The sequence below is a fragment of the Gigantopelta aegis genome, chromosome 3 (assembly GCF_016097555.1).
Source record: "Gigantopelta aegis isolate Gae_Host chromosome 3, Gae_host_genome, whole genome shotgun sequence".
NCBI lineage: Eukaryota > Metazoa > Mollusca > Gastropoda > Neomphalida > Peltospiridae > Gigantopelta > Gigantopelta aegis.
In genome coordinates this window covers 93,417,843-93,439,032 of record NC_054701.1, presented here as the reverse complement: position 1 = coordinate 93,439,032, position 21,190 = coordinate 93,417,843, and the positions used below count along the sequence as shown (strand labels likewise).

The following is a 21,190-nucleotide window of genomic DNA, read 5'->3' as shown; positions in this document are numbered from 1 at the left end:
AAGCATTAATAGAGGACAACATATTAGGTGACACAAAATTGAACTTGATGACATACTTAAAATAGGGATTTATCTACAATTGAACTTGATGACATACTTAAAATAGGGATTTATCTACAATTGAACTTGATGACATACTTAAAATAGGGATTTATCCACAATTGAACTTGATGACATACTTAAAATAGGGATTTATTCACGATTTTGGCAGGATCTTGTGTCCAATGGGAGTGGAAATATTAGCTTGATTTAATCATATACTACTGGAATGTTTAGGCTATTGAATGAAGCAACAAACCATTATTAAATTAATTTATCCTAACCAATATAATTACAATATTTACACATCAAATTGCTTTTGGCGAAGGGATCTACGGTCGATCCCACAGAATGCCCGAATAAAGCCCTTCATCAACAGAACATTTGAGATGGCAGCTTTCATAAACTAAAACCCAATCATGCTAACTAGCATCGCAGCAAAAGCCCACTTTAGATCACAAAGTCTTGTTTTTGAATCAAAGCACTACACTAGAACCAAAGCCTTTCACCCACCTGTACAAGTATTACCACATTTACAAATCCACAAAATATGAGGAAACTACTGTCTGAAGTTTGGTGTGCAATACAGCTAACAGATCTTGTGTGTGAATCTTAAATATATCTGTCATCCAGTTAAAAACAGATATTGATTACATTCTATAAAGAACATGGGACGGAGCATCAATGTATAAAATAATGAAACTGAAATCAGACACTCAAACATTTGATGATTTCATGGGAAAACAAATAAAAATGTAGTATATTAATACATTTATTCCAGTTTATGGAATGTCAAAGAAATGTTTATTGCACTTATTTGTATACGACTATTAACATATATTCATTATAAAATAATGTGTTGGTTGTAATCAGTAAATGTTTTTTCAGAAGTCTGAGAAGAGACAAAATATACAAATAAAATTGAGATTTAGTTTATGCAAGTGAAGCTGCAAACCATTATTCAAATAGAGCCTGATGAATTTACATAATAAAACCAGCATTCTAAGAGTAGTGCTAAAGTAATACATGTCCCCCTACTGGGCCCCCATTTTTTTTTTTTACATCTCTTAAGTTCAAGGGCAATAACTCTGTGAAAAATTGGTAAATTGCCATAAAACTTAAAATTGATCTGTATAATACATGATAAAGCTATATACAAAATTCCATCTCAATATCTTCAGGCATTGCAAAAAGAAAATGTCGGGGGGAAAACAAATTTTCATATCTCCCTAAATTCAAGGACCATAACTGAAAAATGTATAAATTGCCATGAGAGTCAAATTTGATATGACAGTCAAATATGATCTGTGACCGTACATGATAAAGCTATACACAAAATATTTGTGTTGCGGGGGGTGGGGGAGAAAGGTCCAGAATTTTTTTAATAATTATTTCCCAAGTTCAAAAGATCATAACTGTGTGCAAAATGCATAAATTGTCCTGACAGTCAAACTTGATCTGTAACAGATCATGTTAAAGCTATACACAGAATTTCAGATCAGTATCTCGAGGCATTGTGAAAACAATGTGTGGCAAAGACAGACAGAAGGACGTAGATGTAACCAATAGTCCCCTCCAATTGGACCGGCAGAGGACTAATGATACAAATTATGTCTTCTATTATATGTTACAAACAGGAGAAAACAAAACACAATGCATTTTGAAAGTGAACAAAACGGACCGTGATAAAACAAATAATACAATTACTAACCAAACTTAAATGATACAACAAATGAAACTCAACAATTTTATAATCAAAAACAATGTCAACATACAAAATGTGCAATTCAAAATTTGCCAAAGAATATTTGTTCTGCCTAAATAATATATATTCAGTAAAACCTACAATTATTGCTACAAATGTTACAATAAGTTAGAATGCATTTTTTAAACAATTCTGCAGACTGCACGAATAACAATAATGGTTAAAATGATGGTTGATAACAGACATCGGAGCATGTACAAGTTTTAAATTAAACAAAATGGACAATTCAAGTGTGCTCCTTCTGTCAAGCCTACTAGAAGGCAGAAGAAAAAACTTGACAAAAATGAAGTAATCAAATTCTCTCAATATACTTATATAAGAGATGTCACACTGTTAATGTCATGTTCCATTAAGCTCCAGTCCAAATAAACATCAATTTATTTATTCCCTCCACAACCCAATGCACACACACACACACACACCCACCCCCCCCCCCCCCCCCCACCCCCAACAATGGTTCCTTAAGAAAAAGTATTTCTAGTGCAATCAGCTGAGATATGAAAACAATTTGCTACACTACAATTTTATGTTAAAGATGTCCAACCACTTTGTCATTGACTGTGTCCTGGATAAACGGGGTTAACTTTGATGGTGATCACCTGCTAGAAAACCCCTAAGAAAGAAACTGCCTAGCAATGATTGTCTACACTGTGTAACCTGCCATCAACAAATAACAATATTAACATTGACCATCTACCTTCTTAACAATGCATGTTAATACACATTTTCATTTCTCGTTCTTTATGATGGTAACACAATCTGACATAACATGAAAAGAAATGGTGATATTGTGGCACAACAGGATGATTTTACAACATATACAACTGTACTAGAAAATATTTCTGGAACTTATCCTTTTGAAGACAATCTCGATACCCATCTCGATAAAATCAACCAACTCGAACAAGTCATTAAAAACTGATGCAAAAGTGACTCGTACAACTGATTTCCTTCAAACCTGTGTCAGAAATCTTGCCAACAAAGGACTCCAGAAAGTATTAACTTGGTCTTGATGCAGGACATGAAGTGTAAGTTTCGGCCAGTATTGGTGATGACTGTGTCCTCTCCACTTCTGTGAAGAAAGCTGCGGTGTGAGGTAAGAACGAGACGGCTGTCTGGCTACATGATGATCTGAGGCTCACAGACGGATTCTGCTATAGACTTGTGAGGTAAAATTCTTCCTCCGTTGATGTACAGTTCATCTTTCACTGTCACATCTTCACCCAGTACGCACACGTTCTCCATTCGAACCTGGAAAAACAAAACAACATTTGTAAATACTTTTGTTTTATTATGACTCTCCCACCTTTGTAGTTGGTACAAATTTTTTAATTTTTGAGCCAATTAAGATGATAAAGTGTTCACAAAGAGAGAGAATACCAAACGGGAATGACTCTGTACATATTACTCTATTAATAGACCATATTATTATTCCAATGAGAATTTAACAACTACTGTAAAAATTCCGTATAACTTTTATCTATATCAGTTGTTAATATGTGAAAAGCAGTTAAAATTTTATCTCGTCATATTATAAATTTTTTATTTACTAATGCTAAATGCAAACGCACCTATAGTTTTAATACACATTTTTCTTGTGTTTTGTTTTGCTACATACCCAGTTTCCAATGTTACACTTCCAGCCAATTTCTTATAATCAGTAATCACATACCACGTACCCAGTTTCCAATGTTACACTTCCAGCCAATTTCTTATAATCAGTAATCACATACAACGTACCCAGTTTCCATGTTACACTTCCAGCCAACTACTTATAATCAGTAATCACATACAACGTACCCAGTTTCCTATGTTACACTTCCAGCCAATTTCTTATATAATCAGTAATCATATACCACGTACCCAGTTTCCTATGTTACACTTCCAGCCAATTTCTTATAATCAGTAATCACATATACTACTCAAAAGAATTTAAGGGTCAGACGATATTTTCGACATTATTTTCTGAATGTCAATTATATTAGCTAGACCATAATGTCACGCATGGTATTGTTCCATTTTGACGAAAGTGGGTCTAAGCAACCCATAAATGAATTAAAATCCACTGTCATTGACACTGTCGACTAGTTCTAATGGCGAAAACATGCTTACATTTGCACGTAAATTAGGGCGAAAGCGAAAGGTCTGCTAAGTGCCCATAACTTGCTTTTTCACAAAGCGCTTCATTTGCACGCTTTGCACGTGTATTCCATGTTCCCAATGCTGAATTTCCGTATAATTGGAGCTTGCGTTTGTGTACGGTGCACACTCCAAATTCGACAATGGTACAACTTCAACTGACTATCGAAGATCGAGGAAGGGCTATTGCTTGGCTTCAGGATGGCAATACGCAAAGAAATGTTGCTCTGAGACTTGGTGTCAGTCAGAGTGTCGTTGGCCGACTGTGGCAACGGTACCAAGCAACGAATTCTGTTCGAAATCGTCCACGTTCGGGAAGACCCTGAAGCACTACAAATAGAGAGGACCGCTACATCACCAATATGGCTCTACGTCAACGCACAACCACTGCACGCCGATTACGTGACAATCTGCGGACTGCAACTGGAACTCGAGTGTCTGATCAAACCATACGCAATCGTCTGAGAGCCAATAATCTACGCTGCCGTCGCCAGGCTGTTCGACCACCACTCCTACCACGTCACTGGTGCATGCTTCATCTGCGGTGGCAACGTGTTCAGTGGGGTCGAGTGATGTTCACTGATGAGTCCAGGTTTAGTCTCCATTTCAACGACGGTCAGGTTCGTGTCTACAGACGTCCTGGGGAGCGCTTCGCTGACGTTAACGTTAGACAACGTCACCGGTTCGGTGGTGGCAGCGTCATGGTGTGGGGCGGCATCTCTATCCACCACAGGACCCCCCTCTATGTTATGGATGGCATTCTGAATGGAATCCGCTATCTGAATGAGATTATCCGGCCGTTGGTTCTCCCAGGCCTTCAGCAGATTGGCAGCGGGGCAGTTCTGCAGGATGACAATGCCAGACCCCACCGCGCCAGGGTGGTAACGGACTTTCTCAGACAACAAGGTATCGCCAGGATGGATTGGCCAGCATATTCGCCTGACTTGGTCCCAATAGAGTACGCCTGGGACGAATTAGGCAGGAGAGTTCGGGATAACCATGCCCCTCCGGCCAACCTTCATGATCTGGGTCAACTTCTTATGGCAGAGTGGCAGGCCATTCCCCAAGAGTTCTTCAGACGTCTGATCAACAGCATGAGGCAACAATGTGTCGAGTGTATTCGCGCCATGGGTGGATTCACACACTATTAAACGAATGTTCTAATGTGTAAAATCCATGTTTGACAACCTTCAACTTTGACAGCATGTCATGTGACTTTCTTGTATACAGTGACGTTTATTTGTTTTTTTTTGTAAATATGGAACAATAAATAAACATTTTGGTGTAGTTTACATCATCAATCTAATACACTCTGAAACTTATTTGGTTATAAATTTTTGACCCTTAAATTCTTTTGAGTAGTATACAACGTACCCAGTTTCCTATGTTACTTCCAGCCAACTTCTTATAATCAGTAATCACATACCACGTACCCAGTTTCCTATGTTACACTTCCAGCCAACTTCTTATAATCAGTAATCACATACAACGTACCCAGTTTCCATGTTACACTTCCAGCCAATTTCTTATAATCAGTAATCACATACAACGTACCCAGTTTCCTATGTTACACTTCCAGCCAATGATGCAGGACTCCAGCCAGGAGTGAGACTTGATGTGAGTTCCCTTCAACATGGTGTGCCTCTTAATACACACTACATCACATACAACGTACCCAGTTTCCTATGTTACACTTCCAGCCAATGATGCAGGACTCCAGCCAGGAGTGAGACTTGATGTGAGTTCCCTTCAACATGGTGCACCTCTTAATACACACTACATCACATACAACGTACCCAGTTTCCTATGTTACACTTCCAGCCAATGATGCAGGACTCCAGCCAGGAGTGAGACTTGATGTGAGCTCCCTTCAACACGGTGCACCTCTTTATACACACTCCATCCTCTATTATCACATCCGGGCCAATCGTCACATTGGGACCAATTCTACAGTTGTTACCGATTTTAGCACTCGGGTCCTACAACAAAGAAAAAAAAACACTACTTAAGCTATCAAGAACATGATAGGTAAAATATCAATCAAAATCAAACCTATCGGACAGTTTTATAATTCTCTAGAGAATTTTATGAAACTCAAGACAATGGCCAAACCAGGTCACCACAAAACAGGTTTTTTTATAATACTAATACTGTTGATATTTTTTTTTAAAAGAGGTTTTTATTGTCTTAAAACATAATGGAGATTTTAGACATCAAAATATAAATTTAATAAAAATGGTTAATATAAAATGGTTAATATATATATAATATAGAATCCTGCATGTAACCAGGATTAAAATTCTTGATTAATTTACTCATCTTCTGAAATCTCAATCATTAGTACAGCATTTTACCTATGAGAAGTGAATACTACTACATCTTTGTCACACTACTTCTCTTGTTTCTATGAATACTGTGACCAATTAAAGAAAGTGATATGGTTATGCAAAAGAAAGATGGCCGATGTGCTCTGAAAAACTACACAGCCAGCATTCACTGTCACAGCTGAGACTAAATGTTTGACCATTACATGGGTGTCTGCATACAAATTGAAGGGAAAATTAAACAAAACACTAGCCATGTTATGATGAAGATCTAGCAAGTCTCCCATCACTATCAACATAAAAAGTGTCTAACTTACTATTAATGCATTTCCAACAACACTGGGTCCAACGTAAAGTTTCTCTGGCTGTTTTTGTTTGAGAGATGTCAAATACAGACACATCCCGGTCAAGAAGTCCTTCGGCTGACCAACGTCCATCCAGAATCCTGCATATAACAAATATTAAAATTAAACACAGTAAACATCAATCCAGAATCCTGCATGTAATCAGTATTAAAATTAAACACAGTAAACATCAACATCCATCCAGAATATAATCAATATTAAAATTAAACACAGTAAACATCAACATCCATCCAGAATCCTGCATGTAACCAGGATTAAAATTAAACACAGTAAACATCAACATCCATCCATAATCCTGCATATAATTAACATTAAAAACCATAATCCTAGCATATTATCCAAGTTAGTAGTACTATAAATTTCTAAACATTAATATAACATAAAATTATCCAAATTAATATACAGTGGACTCTAGTCTAAACCAGATTAAGTTGGGACCGATAAAATATGCCGGTTTAGATAGAGCGCCGGTGTAGACAGAGTTCATGCAGTTACAGTTCTTGCGATATATTAATAAGAAAAATACCAACATATATAAAACATCATATTAACCAAACATTTGGAATATGTGTAAGACATCTGTAAAAGCAAGGCTAAGTAATGCTTGTTTTAGTGATTGGTATAAACTCTGCAAGACATCTGTAAAAGCAAGGCTAAGTAATGCTTGTTTTAGTAATTGGTATAAACTCTGTAAGACATCTGTAAAAGCAAGGCTAAGTAATGCTTGTTTAGTGATTGGTATAAACTCTGTAAGACATCTATGAAAGCAAGGCTAAGTAATGCATGTTTAGTGATTGGTATAAACTCTGTAAGACATCTGTCAAAGCAAGGCTAGCTAAGTAATGCTTGTTTTAGTGATTGGTATAAACTCTGTAAGACATCTGTCAAAGCAAGGCTAAGTAATGCTTGTTTAGTGATTGGTATAAACTCTGTAAGACATCTGTAAAAGCAAGGCTAAGTAATGCTTGTTTTAGTGATTGGTATAAACTCTGCAAGACATCTGTAAAAGCAAGGCTAAGTAATGCTTGTTTTAGTGATTGGTATAAACTCTGTAAGACATCTGTAAAAGCAAGGCTAAGTAATGCTTGTTTTAGTGATTGGTATAAACTCTGTAAGACATCTGTAAAAGCAAGGCTAAGTAATGCTTGTTTTAGTGATTGGTATAAACTCTGTAAGACATCTGTAAAAGCAAGGCTAAGTAATGCTTGTTTTAGTGATTGGTATAAACTCTGTAAGACATCTGTAAAAGCAAGGCTAAGTAATGCTTGTTTTAGTGATTGGTATAAACTCTGTAAGACATCTGTAAAAGCAAGGCTAAGTAATGCTTGTTTTAGTGATTGGTATAAACTCTGTAAGACATCTGTAAAAGCAAGGCTAAGTAATGCTTGTTTTAGTGATTGGTATAAACTCTGTAAGACATCTGTAAAAGCAAGGCTAAGTAATGCTTGTTTTAGTGATTGGTATAAACTCTGCAAGACATCTGTAAAAGCAAGGCTAAGTAATGCTTGTTTTAGTGATTGGTATAAACTCTGCAAGACATCTGTAAAAGCAAGGCTAAGTAATGCTTGTTTTAGTGATTGGTATAAACTCTGCAAGACATCTGTAAAAGCAAGGCTAAGTAATGCTTGTTTTAGTGATTGGTATAAACTCTGCAAGACATCTGTAAAAGCAAGGCTAAGTAATGCTTGTTTTAGTGATTGGTATAAACTCTGCAAGACATCTGTAAAAGCAAGGCTAAGTAATGCTTGTTTTAGTGATTGGTATAAACTCTGCAAGACATCTGTAAAAGCAAGGCTAAGTAATGCTTGTTTTAGTGATTGGTATAAACTCTGCAAGACATCTGTAAAAGCAAGGCTAAGTAATGCTTGTTTTAGTGATTGGTATAAACTCTGCAAGACATCTGTAAAAGCAAGGCTAAGTAATGCTTGTTTAGTGATTGGTATAAACTCTGCAAGACATCTGTAAAAGCAAGGCTAAGTAATGCTTGTTTAGTGATTGGTATAAACTCTGCAAGACATCTGTAAAAGCAAGGCTAAGTAATGCTTGTTTAGTGATTGGTATAAACTCTGCAAGACATCTGTAAAAGCAAGGCTAAGTAATGCTTGTTTAGTGATTGGTATAAACTCTGCAAGACATCTGTAAAAGCAAGGCTAAGTAATGCTTGTTTAGTGATTGGTATAAACTCTGCAAGACATCTGTAAAAGCAAGGCTAAGTAATGCTTGTTTAGTGATTGGTATAAACTCTGTAAGACATCTGTAAAAGCAAGGCTAAGTAATGCTTGTTTAGTGATTGGTATAAACTCTGCAAGACATCTGTAAAAGCAAGGCTAAGTAATGCTTGTTTAGTGATTGGTATAAACTCTGTAAGACATCTGTAAAAGCAAGGCTAAGTAATGCTTGTTTAGTGATTGGTATAAACTCTGTAAGACATCTGTAAAAGCAAGGCTAAGTAATGCTTGTTTAGTGATTGGTATAAACTCTGTAAGACATCTGTAAAAGCAAGGCTAAGTAATGCTTGTTTTAGTGATTGGTATAAACTCTGTAAGACATCTGTAAAAGCAAGGCTAAGTAATGCTTGTTTTAGTGATTGGTATAAACTCTGTAAGACATCTGTAAAAGCAAGGCTAAGTAATGCTTGTTTAGTGATTGGTATAAACTCTGCAAGACATCTGTAAAAGCAAGGCTAAGTAATGCTTGTTTAGTGATTGGTATAAACTCTGCAAGACAGCTGTAAAAGCAAGGCTAAGTAATGCTTGTTTAGTGATTGGTATAAACTCTGCAAGACATCTGTAAAAGCAAGGCTAAGTAATGCTTGTTTAGTGATTGGTATAAACTCTGTAAGACATCTGTAAAAGCAAGGCTAAGTAATGCTTGTTTAGTGATTGGTATAAACTCTGTAAGACATCTGTAAAAGCAAGGCTAAGTAATGCTTGTTTAGTGATTGGTATAAACTCTGCAAGACATCTGTAAAAGCAAGGCTAAGTAATGCTTGTTTAGTGATTGGTATAAACTCTGCAAGACATCTGTAAAAGCAAGGCTAAGTAATGCTTGTTTTAGTGATTGGTATAAACTCTGCAAGACATCTGTAAAAGCAAGGCTAAGTAATGCTTGTTTTAGTGATTGGTATAAACTCTGCAAGACATCTGTAAAAGCAAGGCTAAGTAATGCTTGTTTTAGTGATTGGTATAAACTCTGCAAGACATCTGTAAAAGCAAGGCTAAGTAATGCTTGTTTAGTGATTGGTATAAACTCTGCAAGACATCTGTAAAAGCAAGGCTAAGTAATGCTTGTTTTAGTGATTGGTATAAACTCTGCAAGACATCTGTAAAAGCAAGGCTAAGTAATGCTTGTTTAGTGATTGGTATAAACTCTGCAAGACATCTGTAAAAGCAAGGCTAAGTAATGCTTGTTTAGTGATTGGTATAAACTCTGCAAGACATCTGTAAAAGCAAGGCTAAGTAATGCTTGTTTAGTGATTGGTATAAACTCTGTAAGACATCTGTAAAAGCAAGGCTAAGTAATGCTTGTTTAGTGATTGGTATAAACTCTGTAAGACATCTGTAAAAGCAAGGCTAAGTAATGCTTGTTTAGTGATTGGTATAAACTCTGCAAGACATCTGTAAAAGCAAGGCTAAGTAATGCTTGTTTAGTGATTGGTATAAACTCTGCAAGACATCTGTAAAAGCAAGGCTAAGTAATGCTTGTTTAGTGATTGGTATAAACTCTGCAAGACATCTGTAAAAGCAAGGCTAAGTAATGCTTGTTTAGTGATTGGTATAAACTCTGCAAGACATCTGTAAAAGCAAGGCTAAGTAATGCTTGTTTTAGTGATTGGTATAAACTCTGCAAGACATCTGTAAAAGCAAGGCTAAGTAATGCTTGTTTTAGTGATTGGTATAAACTCTGCAAGACATCTGTAAAAGCAAGGCTAAGTAATGCTTGTTTTAGTGATTGGTATAAACTCTGCAAGACATCTGTAAAAGCAAGGCTAAGTAATGCTTGTTTTAGTGATTGGTATAAACTCTGCAAGACATCTGTAAAAGCAAGGCTAAGTAATGCTTGTTTAGTGATTGGTATAAACTCTGCAAGACATCTGTAAAAGCAAGGCTAAGTAATGCTTGTTTTAGTGATTGGTATAAACTCTGCAAGACATCTGTAAAAGCAAGGCTAAGTAATGCTTGTTTTAGTGATTGGTATAAACTCTGCAAGACATCTGTAAAAGCAAGGCTAAGTAATGCTTGTTTTAGTGATTGGTATAAACTCTGCAAGACATCTGTAAAAGCAAGGCTAAGTAATGCTTGTTTAGTGATTGGTATAAACTCTGTAAGACATCTGTAAAAGCAAGGCTAAGTAATGCTTGTTTAGTGATTGGTATAAACTCTGTAAGACATCTGTAAAAGCAAGGCTAAGTAATGCTTGTTTAGTGATTGGTATAAACTCTGTAAGACATCTGTAAAAGCAAGGCTAAGTAATGCTTGTTTAGTGATTGGTATAAACTCTGTAAGACATCTGTAAAAGCAAGGCTAAGTAATGCTTGTTTAGTGATTGGTATAAACTCTGTAAGACATCTGTAAAAGCAAGGCTAAGTAATGCTTGTTTAGTGATTGGTATAAACTCTGTAAGACATCTGTAAAAAGCAAGGCTAAGTAATGCTTGTAAAAGCAAGGCTAAGTAATGCTTGTTTAGTGATTGGTATAAACTCTGTAAGACATCTGTAAAAGCAAGGCTAAGTAATGCTTGTTTTAGTGATTGGTATAAACTCTGTAAGACATCTGTAAAAGCAAGGCTAAGTAATGCTTGTTTTAGTGATTGGTATAAACTCTGTAAGACATCTGTAAAAGCAAGGCTAAGTAATGCTTGTTTTAGTGATTGGTATAAACTCTGTAAGACATCTGTAAAAGCAAGGCTAAGTAATGCTTGTTTTAGTGATTGGTATAAACTCTGTAAGACATCTGTAAAAGCAAGGCTAAGTAATGCTTGTTTTAGTGATTGGTATAAACTCTGTAAGACATCTGTAAAAGCAAGGCTAAGTAATGCTTGTTTTAGTGATTGGTATAAACTCTGTAAGACATCTGTAAAAGCAAGGCTAAGTAATGCTTGTTTTAGTGATTGGTATAAACTCTGTAAGACATCTGTAAAAGCAAGGCTAAGTAATGCTTGTTTTAGTGATTGGTATAAACTCTGTAAGACATCTGTAAAAGCAAGGCTAAGTAATGCTTGTTTAGTGATTGGTATAAACTCTGTAAGACATCTGTAAAAGCAAGGCTAAGTAATGCTTGTTTAGTGATTGGTATAAACTCTGCAAGACATCTGTAAAAGCAAGGCTAAGTAATGCTTGTTTTAGTGATTGGTATAAACTCTGTAAGACATCTGTAAAAGCAAGGCTAAGTAATGCTTGTTTTAGTGATTGGTATAAACTCTGTAAGACATCTGTAAAAGCAAGGCTAAGTAATGCTTGTTTTAGTGATTGGTATAAACTCTGTAAGACATCTGTAAAAGCAAGGCTAAGTAATGCTTGTTTTAGTGATTGGTATAAACTCTGTAAGACATCTGTAAAAGCAAGGCTAAGTAATGCTTGTTTAGTGATTGGTATAAACTCTGCAAGACATCTGTAAAAGCAAGGCTAAGTAATGCTTGTTTAGTGATTGGTATAAACTCTGCAAGACATCTGTAAAAGCAAGGCTAAGTAATGCTTGTTTTAGTGATTGGTATAAACTCTGCAAGACATCTGTAAAAGCAAGGCTAAGTAATGCTTGTTTAGTGATTGGTATAAACTCTGCAAGACATCTGTAAAAGCAAGGCTAAGTAATGCTTGTTTAGTGATTGGTATAAACTCTGCAAGACATCTGTAAAAGCAAGGCTAAGTAATGCTTGTTTAGTGATTGGTATAAACTCTGTAAGACAGCTGTAAAAGCAAGGCTAAGTAATGCTTGTTTAGTGATTGGTATAAACTCTGTAAGACAGCTGTAAAAGCAAGGCTAAGTAATGCTTGTTTAGTGATTGGTATAAACTCTGTAAGACAGCTGTAAAAGCAAGGCTAAGTAATGCTTGTTTAGTGATTGGTATAAACTCTGTAAGACAGCTGTAAAAGCAAGGCTAAGTAATGCTTGTTTTAGTGATTGGTATAAACTCTGTAAGACATCTGTAAAAGCAAGGCTAAGTAATGCTTGTTTAGTGATTGGTATAAACTCTGTAAGACATCTGTAAAAGCAAGGCTAAGTAATGCTTGTTTTAGTGATTGGTATAAACTCTGCAAGACATCTGTAAAAGCAAGGCTAAGTAATGCTTGTTTTAGTGATTGGTATAAACTCTGCAAGACATCTGTAAAAGCAAGGCTAAGTAATGCTTGTTTTAGTGATTGGTATAAACTCTGCAAGACATCTGTAAAAGCAAGGCTAAGTAATGCTTGTTTTAGTGATTGGTATAAACTCTGTAAGACATCTGTAAAAGCAAGGCTAAGTAATGCTTGTTTAGTGATTGGTATAAACTCTGTAAGACATCTGTAAAAGCAAGGCTAAGTAATGCTTGTTTAGTGATTGGTATAAACTCTGTAAGACATCTGTAAAAGCAAGGCTAAGTAATGCTTGTTTAGTGATTGGTATAAACTCTGTAAGACATCTGTAAAAGCAAGGCTAAGTAATGCTTGTTTTAGTGATTGGTATAAACTCTGTAAGACATCTGTAAAAGCAAGGCTAAGTAATGCTTGTTTAGTGATTGGTATAAACTCTGTAAGACATCTGTAAAAGCAAGGCTAAGTAATGCTTGTTTAGTGATTGGTATAAACTCTGCAAGACATCTGTAAAAGCAAGGCTAAGTAATGCTTGTTTAGTGATTGGTATAAACTCTGCAAGACATCTGTAAAAGCAAGGCTAAGTAATGCTTGTTTTAGTGATTGGTATAAACTCTGCAAGACATCTGTAAAAGCAAGGCTAAGTAATGCTTGTTTTAGTGATTGGTATAAACTCTGCAAGACATCTGTAAAAGCAAGGCTAAGTAATGCTTGTTTTAGTGATTGGTATAAACTCTGTAAGACATCTGTAAAAGCAAGGCTAAGTAATGCTTGTTTAGTGATTGGTATAAACTCTGCAAGACATCTGTAAAAGCAAGGCTAAGTAATGCTTGTTTAGTGATTGGTATAAACTCTGCAAGACATCTGTAAAAGCAAGGCTAAGTAATGCTTGTTTAGTGATTGGTATAAACTCTGCAAGACATCTGTAAAAGCAAGGCTAAGTAATGCTTGTTTAGTGATTGGTATAAACTCTGTAAGACATCTGTAAAAGCAAGGCTAAGTAATGCTTGTTTTAGTGATTGGTATAAACTCTGTAAGACAGCTGTAAAAGCAAGGCTAAGTAATGCTTGTTTAGTGATTGGTATAAACTCTGTAAGACAGCTGTAAAAGCAAGGCTAAGTAATGCTTGTTTTAGTGATTGGTATAAACTCTGTAAGACATCTGTAATAGCAAGGCTAAGTAATGCTTGTTTAGTGATTGGTATAAACTCTGTAAGACATCTGTAAAAGCAAGGCTAAGTAATGCTTGTTTTAGTGATTGGTATAAACTCTGCAAGACAGCTGTAAAAGCAAGGCTAAGTAATGCTTGTTTTAGTGATTGGTATAAACTCTGTAAGACATCTGTAAAAGCAAGGCTAAGTAATGCTTGTTTAGTGATTGGTATAAACTCTGTAAGACATCTGTAAAAGCAAGGCTAAGTAATGCTTGTTTAGTGATTGGTATAAACTCTGTAAGACATCTGTAAAAGCAAGGCTAAGTAATGCTTGTTTTAGTGATTGGTATAAACTCTGCAAGACATCTGTAAAAGCAAGGCTAAGTAATGCTTGTTTAGTGATTGGTATAAACTCTGCAAGACATCTGTAAAAGCAAGGCTAAGTAATGCTTGTTTTAGTGATTGGTATAAACTCTGCAAGACATCTGTAAAAGCAAGGCTAAGTAATGCTTGTTTTAGTGATTGGTATAAACTCTGTAAGACATCTATGAAAGCAAGGCTAAGTAATGCTTGTTTAGTGATTGGTATAAACTCTGTAAGACATCTGTAAAAGCAAGGCTAAGTAATGCTTGTTTAGTGATTGGTATAAACTCTGTACGACATCTGTAAAAGCAAGGCTAAGTAATGCTTGTTTAGTGATTGGTATAAACTCTGTACGACATCTGTAAAAGCAAGGCTAAGTAATGCTTGTTTAGTGATTGGTATAAACTCTGTAAGACATCTGTAATAGCAAGGCTAAGTAATGCTTGTTTAGTGATTGGTATAAACTCTGTAAGACATCTATGAAAGCAAGGCTAAGTAATATTTGTTTAGTGATTGGAATAAACTCTGTAAGACATCTGTAAAAGTAAGGCTAAGTAATGCTTGTTTTAGTGATTGGTATAAACCTGAAAGATATCTGCGTTTCTAAGAAACCTATCAAACTCACAATTAAAAAAATACAATGGGTATTCAGTGAGAAGCGGGTTGGGACACAAGTTCAGTCCTGACTTTTTAAAGTGGGATATTAACATTTGATTGCTAAAAAAGTATGTGTTCAAACCAAGAACACATATAAAACAACAAACAGAATAAATAACATTATTTTATTGATTAAATAATATATAGTTTTATTATTTTAAATAGATTGGTATGATGCAATGCACGCATGAACACATACACATAATAATCTGATTTATCTTGCTACCTACACCAGTTACCACAGGTGTGGTTCATTGTTTATTAAGCCTTCAAAAGCGAGCAATTATTTCATAACACGTTCTTTGGTGTCCTGATTACTGGGGAACTGCCGTCATTGTTTAAAAGGTGCCCCATGGCAGACAGTAGAGGTAAGATCGCATGCCAGTGTAGACAGAGCTAACTACTACATAAACCATTCTTTTGTTCTTGAACTTGCATCCGAAATCTGGAATAGATAGCATCCAGTGTAGACAGTTTTATTCCTAATAAATTAACGGTAGTTGGACGGGATTTTAAAACTGTGCCGGTTTACACAGAATGCTGGGTTTAGACAAATGCAGGTTTGAGTCCACTGTATATATAAATATATGGATGATTTTGTTGTCTTTATTGGGCAATCCTTTTTACAAAATATTTATTGCAAAATAGATCTTCCTTTCCCTATTCAAGCTGTGTATTTTGAGAATATGTTCAGTGTTGCCCACTCACCTTGTAATTCCATGGCAAACAGATTGCAGTCTCTTGCCATAAAAGGAAACACTTCCTTCTCTATAGATGTCGGTCGCAGCTGAAAAATTTACAAACAAAAGGATCGTAGTTTTAAAAATCTTATAATTAATATCATACATATTACTTACAAACAAGACAACCAACAAGATTTTTCCCCCATATAATAGGCCTTTAAATTGTACAAAATGACCTGAACATCATAGAACCGAGTCTGTTACCTACTGTCATTGACACCCCACTCCAAGTAACCCGATCACAAAGTAACACCCCACTCCAGACTTTCTACAAGAATTTGATGGTACGTAATACAAATAAAACACCCAATAAGTGCTCCTGCTAAGTGGCTACGGCTTTGAAATGTTTTCAAATTGGGCAAAGCCTTTCATGCGATCTGACAAATTTTAAACATCAGTTTTCTTACTATAATCTAGTTAAAAATTATTAAAATATATCTATTTTAATTTCCAAGATTTTAGGATACACAATTTTACCCTCTGCATCCTCTGGCAGAAACCCTGCATTCCTAATAGCCTGATAATCAGTGAATCATGAAGCAACACTCTGCTCCTAGTAGCCTGATAATTAGTGACTGTGAAGGTAACTGCAAGGTGAATTACAAACTCTCTATCCACAGGTGGTAATGGCAATCTACATCTTAATATAATAACAACCACATCTAACTGACTCACTTCAATTCGCTGGAGCATGGATGGACTGAAAATGTACATTCCAGCATTGATCTTGTTTGACACGTATTCCTGAGGTTTCTCAACAAACTGCTTTATCTGACCATTTTCAATGTCATAGACAACAACACCATACTTTGAGGGTTCGTCTACTTTCGTGACCTGTAAATACAGATAACACTTCATAAACATAATAAAAATCATAGACAACACCACCATACTTAGAGGGTTCGTCTACTTTCGTGACCTGTAAATACAGATAACACTTCATAAACATAATAAAAATCATAGACAACACAACCATACTTAGAGGGTTCGTCTACTTTCGTGACCTGTAAATACAGATAACACTTCATAAACATAATAAAAATCATAGACAACACCACCATACTTAGAGGGTTCGTCTACTTTCGTGACCTGTAAATACAGATAACACTTCATAAACATAATAAAAATCATAGACAACACCACCATACTTAGAGGGTTCGTCTACTTTCGTGACCTGTAAATACAGATAACACTTCATAAACATAATAAAAATCATAGACAACACCACCATACTTAGAGGGTTCGTCTACTTTCGTGACCTGTAAATACAGATAACACTTCATAAACATAATAAAAATCATAGACAACACCACCATACTTAGAGGGTTCGTCTACTTTCGTGACCTGTAAATACAGATAACACTTCATAAACATAATAAAAATCATAGACAACACCACCATACTTAAAGGGTTCGTCTACTTTCATGACCTGTAAATACAGATAACACATAATAAAAATCATAGACAACACCACCATACTTAGAGGGTTCGTCTACTTTCATGACCTGTAAATACAGATAACACATAATAAAAATCATAGACAACAACACCATACTTAGAGGGTTCGTCTACTTTCGTGACCTGTAAATACAGATAACACTTCATAAACATAATAAAAATCATAGACAACACCACCATACTTAGAGGGTTCGTCTACTTTCGTGACCTGTAAATACAGATAACACATAATAAAAATCATAGACAACAACACCATACTTAGAGGGTTCGTCTACTTTCGTGACCTGTAAATACAGATAACACATAATAAAAATCATAGACAACAACACCATACTTAGAGGGTTCGTCTACTTTCGTGACCTGTAAATACAGATAACACTTCATAAACATAATAAAAATCATAGACAACACCACCATACTTAGAGGGTTCGTCTACTTTCGTGACCTGTAAATACAGATAACACATAATAAAAATCATAGACAACACCACCATACTTAGAGGGTTCGTCTACTTTCATGACCTGTAAATACAGATAACACATAATAAAAATCATAGACAACACCACCATACTTAGAGGGTTCGTCTACTTTCGTGACCTGTAAATACAGATAACACATAATAAAAATCATAGACAACACCACCATACTTAGAGGGTTCGTCTACTTTCGTGACCTGTAAATACAGATAACACTTCATAAACATAATAAAAATCATAGACAACACCACCATACTTAGAGGGTTCGTCTACTTTCGTGACCTGTAAATACAGATAACACATAATAAAAATCATAGACAACACCACCATACTTAGAGGGTTCGTCTACTTTCGTGACCTGTAAATACAGATAACACATAATAAAAATCATAGACAACACCACCATACTTAGAGGGTTCGTCTACTTTCGTGACCTGTAAATACAGATAACACATAATAAAAATCATAGACAACACCACCATACTTAGAGGGTTCGTCTACTTTCGTGACCTGTAAATACAGATAACACTTCATAAACATAATAAAAATCATAGACAACACCACCATACTTAGAGGGTTCGTCTACTTTCGTGACCTGTAAATACAGATAACACATAATAAAAATCATAGACAACAACACCATACTTAGAGGGTTCGTCTACTTTCGTGACCTGTAAATACAGATAACACATAATAAAAATCATAGACAACAACACCATACTTAGAGGGTTCGTCTACTTTCGTGACCTGTAAATACAGATAACACTTCATAAACATAATAAAAATCATAGACAACACCACCATACTTAGAGGGTTCGTCTACTTTCGTGACCTGTAAATACAGATAACACATAATAAAAATCATAGACAACACCACCATACTTAGAGGGTTCGTCTACTTTCATGACCTGTAAATACAGATAACACATAATAAAAATCATAGACAACACCACAATACTTAGAGGGTTCGTCTACTTTCGTGACCTGTAAATACAGATAACACATAATAAAAATCATAGACAACACCACCATACTTAGAGGGTTCGTCTACTTTCGTGACCTGTAAATACAGATAACACATAATAAAAATCATAGACAACAACACCATACTTAGAGGGTTCGTCTACTTTCGTGACCTGTAAATACAGATAACACATAATAAAAATCATAGACAACACCACCATACTTAGAGGGTTCGTCTACTTTAGCAGGGTTTTATTTAACAACACACTCAACACATTTTATTTACGGTTATATGCGTCAGAAATATATTTAAGGACCACACAGATACTAGAGAGGAAACCCACTGTCGTCTACTTTAGCAGGGCTAGCTCTGGGTCAGCAGAACATTTCGCCAAATTATCTAATAAAGTTAAAAAATTAGTGACCTGTAAATACAGGCAACACTTCACAAACATATTATGTAAATACATACAACACTTCACAAACATATCATATAAATCATTAATTTCATACTAGCGAGTGTGGGTTAAAAAAGAAACATTTGATAGAGATATTCCAATAGCCAAACATTGTTTACTATTTATCATAAAACATTGCCTTACAATGACTATTTCCAATCACGGCTACAAGGCATGGAGGTATGCCTCCATTTTTATATTTATGTTCCCCCAAAACCCCCTTTTAAAATATTCAAAATCCCAATTTGAAATGACCATTAATGCACACAAAGCATTCAAATTTGCTTTTGGGGAACATGTCCCTAAGCAACTTCCAACTTTGAAATGTCAAAATGAATATCTATTTATTCTTTACATGTATGCCACCCCCCCCCCCCCCCCTACCCCCAATTCCTCTGATGCTGGGAATAAATATTCATTACATGTATATCAATTTTAATATTAAAATATTAACATTATCTGTCAATAATACTTTATTAAACCAAAAAAAGAGAATATTTTACTGTGGTAGTTGTGTTAATCACTATGACAGGAAGACCATATGAGAAATGTGTTTTATTTAACAACACACTCAACACATTTTATTTACGGTTATATGGCGTCAGAAATATATTTAAGGACCACACAGATACTAAGAGAGGAAACCCACTGTCGCCACTTCATGGGCTACTCTTTTCGATTAGCAGCAAGGGATCTTTTATAATATTATATGCACCATTCCACAGACAGGATAGTACATACCACAGTCTTTGTTACACCAGTTGTGGAGCACTGGCTGGAACGATAAATAGCCTAATGGGTCCACAGACAGGGATCGATCCTAGACCGACCGTGCATCAAGCGAAAGCTTTATCACTGGGCTACATGTACGTCCCGCCACTTATGAGAAAGAATGCTTACCACAATTGTGCCCTCCTTGCCATGTTTGTGGAATGGTAGCTATATTAATCACTATGACAGGAAGACCATATGAGAAAGAATGCTTACCACAATTGTGCCCTCCTTGCCGTGATGTTTGTGGAATGGTAGCTATATTAATCACTATGACAGGAAGACCGTATGAGAAAGAATGCTTACCACAATTGTGCCCTCCTTGCCATGTTTGTGGAATGGTAGCTATATTAATCACTATGACAGGAAGACGTTATGAGAAAGAATGCTTACCACAATTGTGCCCTCCTTGCCGTGATGTTTGTGGAATGGTAGCTATATTAATCACTATGACAGGAAGACGTTATGAGAAAGAATGCTTACCACAATTGTGCCCTCCTTGCCGTGATGTTTGTGGAATGGTAGCTATATTAATCACTATGACAGGAAGACCGTATGAGAAAGAATGCTTACCACAATTGTGCCCTCCTTGCCGTGATGTTTGTGGAATGGTAGCTATATTAATCACTATGACAGGAAGACGTTATGAGAAAGAATGCTTACCACAATTGTGACCTCCTTGCCGTGATGTTTGTGGAATGGTAGCTATATTAATCACTATGACAGGAAGACCGTATGAGAAAGAATGCTTACCACAATTGTGCCCTCCTTGCCGTGATGTTTGTGGAATGGTAGCTATATTAATCACTATGACAGGAAGACGTTATGAGAAAGAATGCTTACCACAATTGTGCCTTCCTTGCCGTGATGTTTGTGGAATGGTAGCTATATTAATCACTATGACAGGAAGACCGTATGAGAAAGAATGCTTACCACAATTGTGCCCTCCTTGCCGTGATGTTTGTGGAATGGTAGCTATATTAATCACTATGACAGGAAGACCGTATGAGAAAGAATGCTTACCACAATTGTGCCCTCCTTGCCGTGATGTTTGTGGAATGGTAGCTATATTAATCACTATGACAGGAAGACGTTATGAGAAAGAATGCTTACCACAATTGTGCCCTCCTTGCCGTGATGTTTGTGGAATGGTAGCTATATTAATCACTATGACAGGAAGACCGTATGAGAAAGAATGCTTACCACAATTGTGCCCTCCTTGCCGTGA

At 35.9% G+C, this 21,190-nt stretch overlaps 1 protein-coding gene across 1 annotated transcript in view; it reads right to left on the bottom strand.

Moving 5' to 3' along the window:
- Positions 1-1,178: 1,178 nt before the first annotated feature.
- Positions 1,179-21,190, bottom strand: part of LOC121369368 (mannose-1-phosphate guanyltransferase beta-like) — a 33,409-nt gene continuing 13,397 nt past the window's right edge. The window contains exons 6-10 of the mRNA XM_041494413.1: positions 16,512-16,670; positions 15,802-15,880; positions 6,585-6,712; positions 5,740-5,922; positions 1,179-3,055 (exon numbers count right to left, since the gene is read on the bottom strand). Coding sequence (XP_041350347.1) covers positions 2,924-3,055; positions 5,740-5,922; positions 6,585-6,712; positions 15,802-15,880; positions 16,512-16,670 — 681 coding nt within the window. The 3' untranslated portion in view covers positions 1,179-2,923. The remainder of the gene's footprint in view (positions 3,056-5,739; positions 5,923-6,584; positions 6,713-15,801; positions 15,881-16,511; positions 16,671-21,190) is intronic.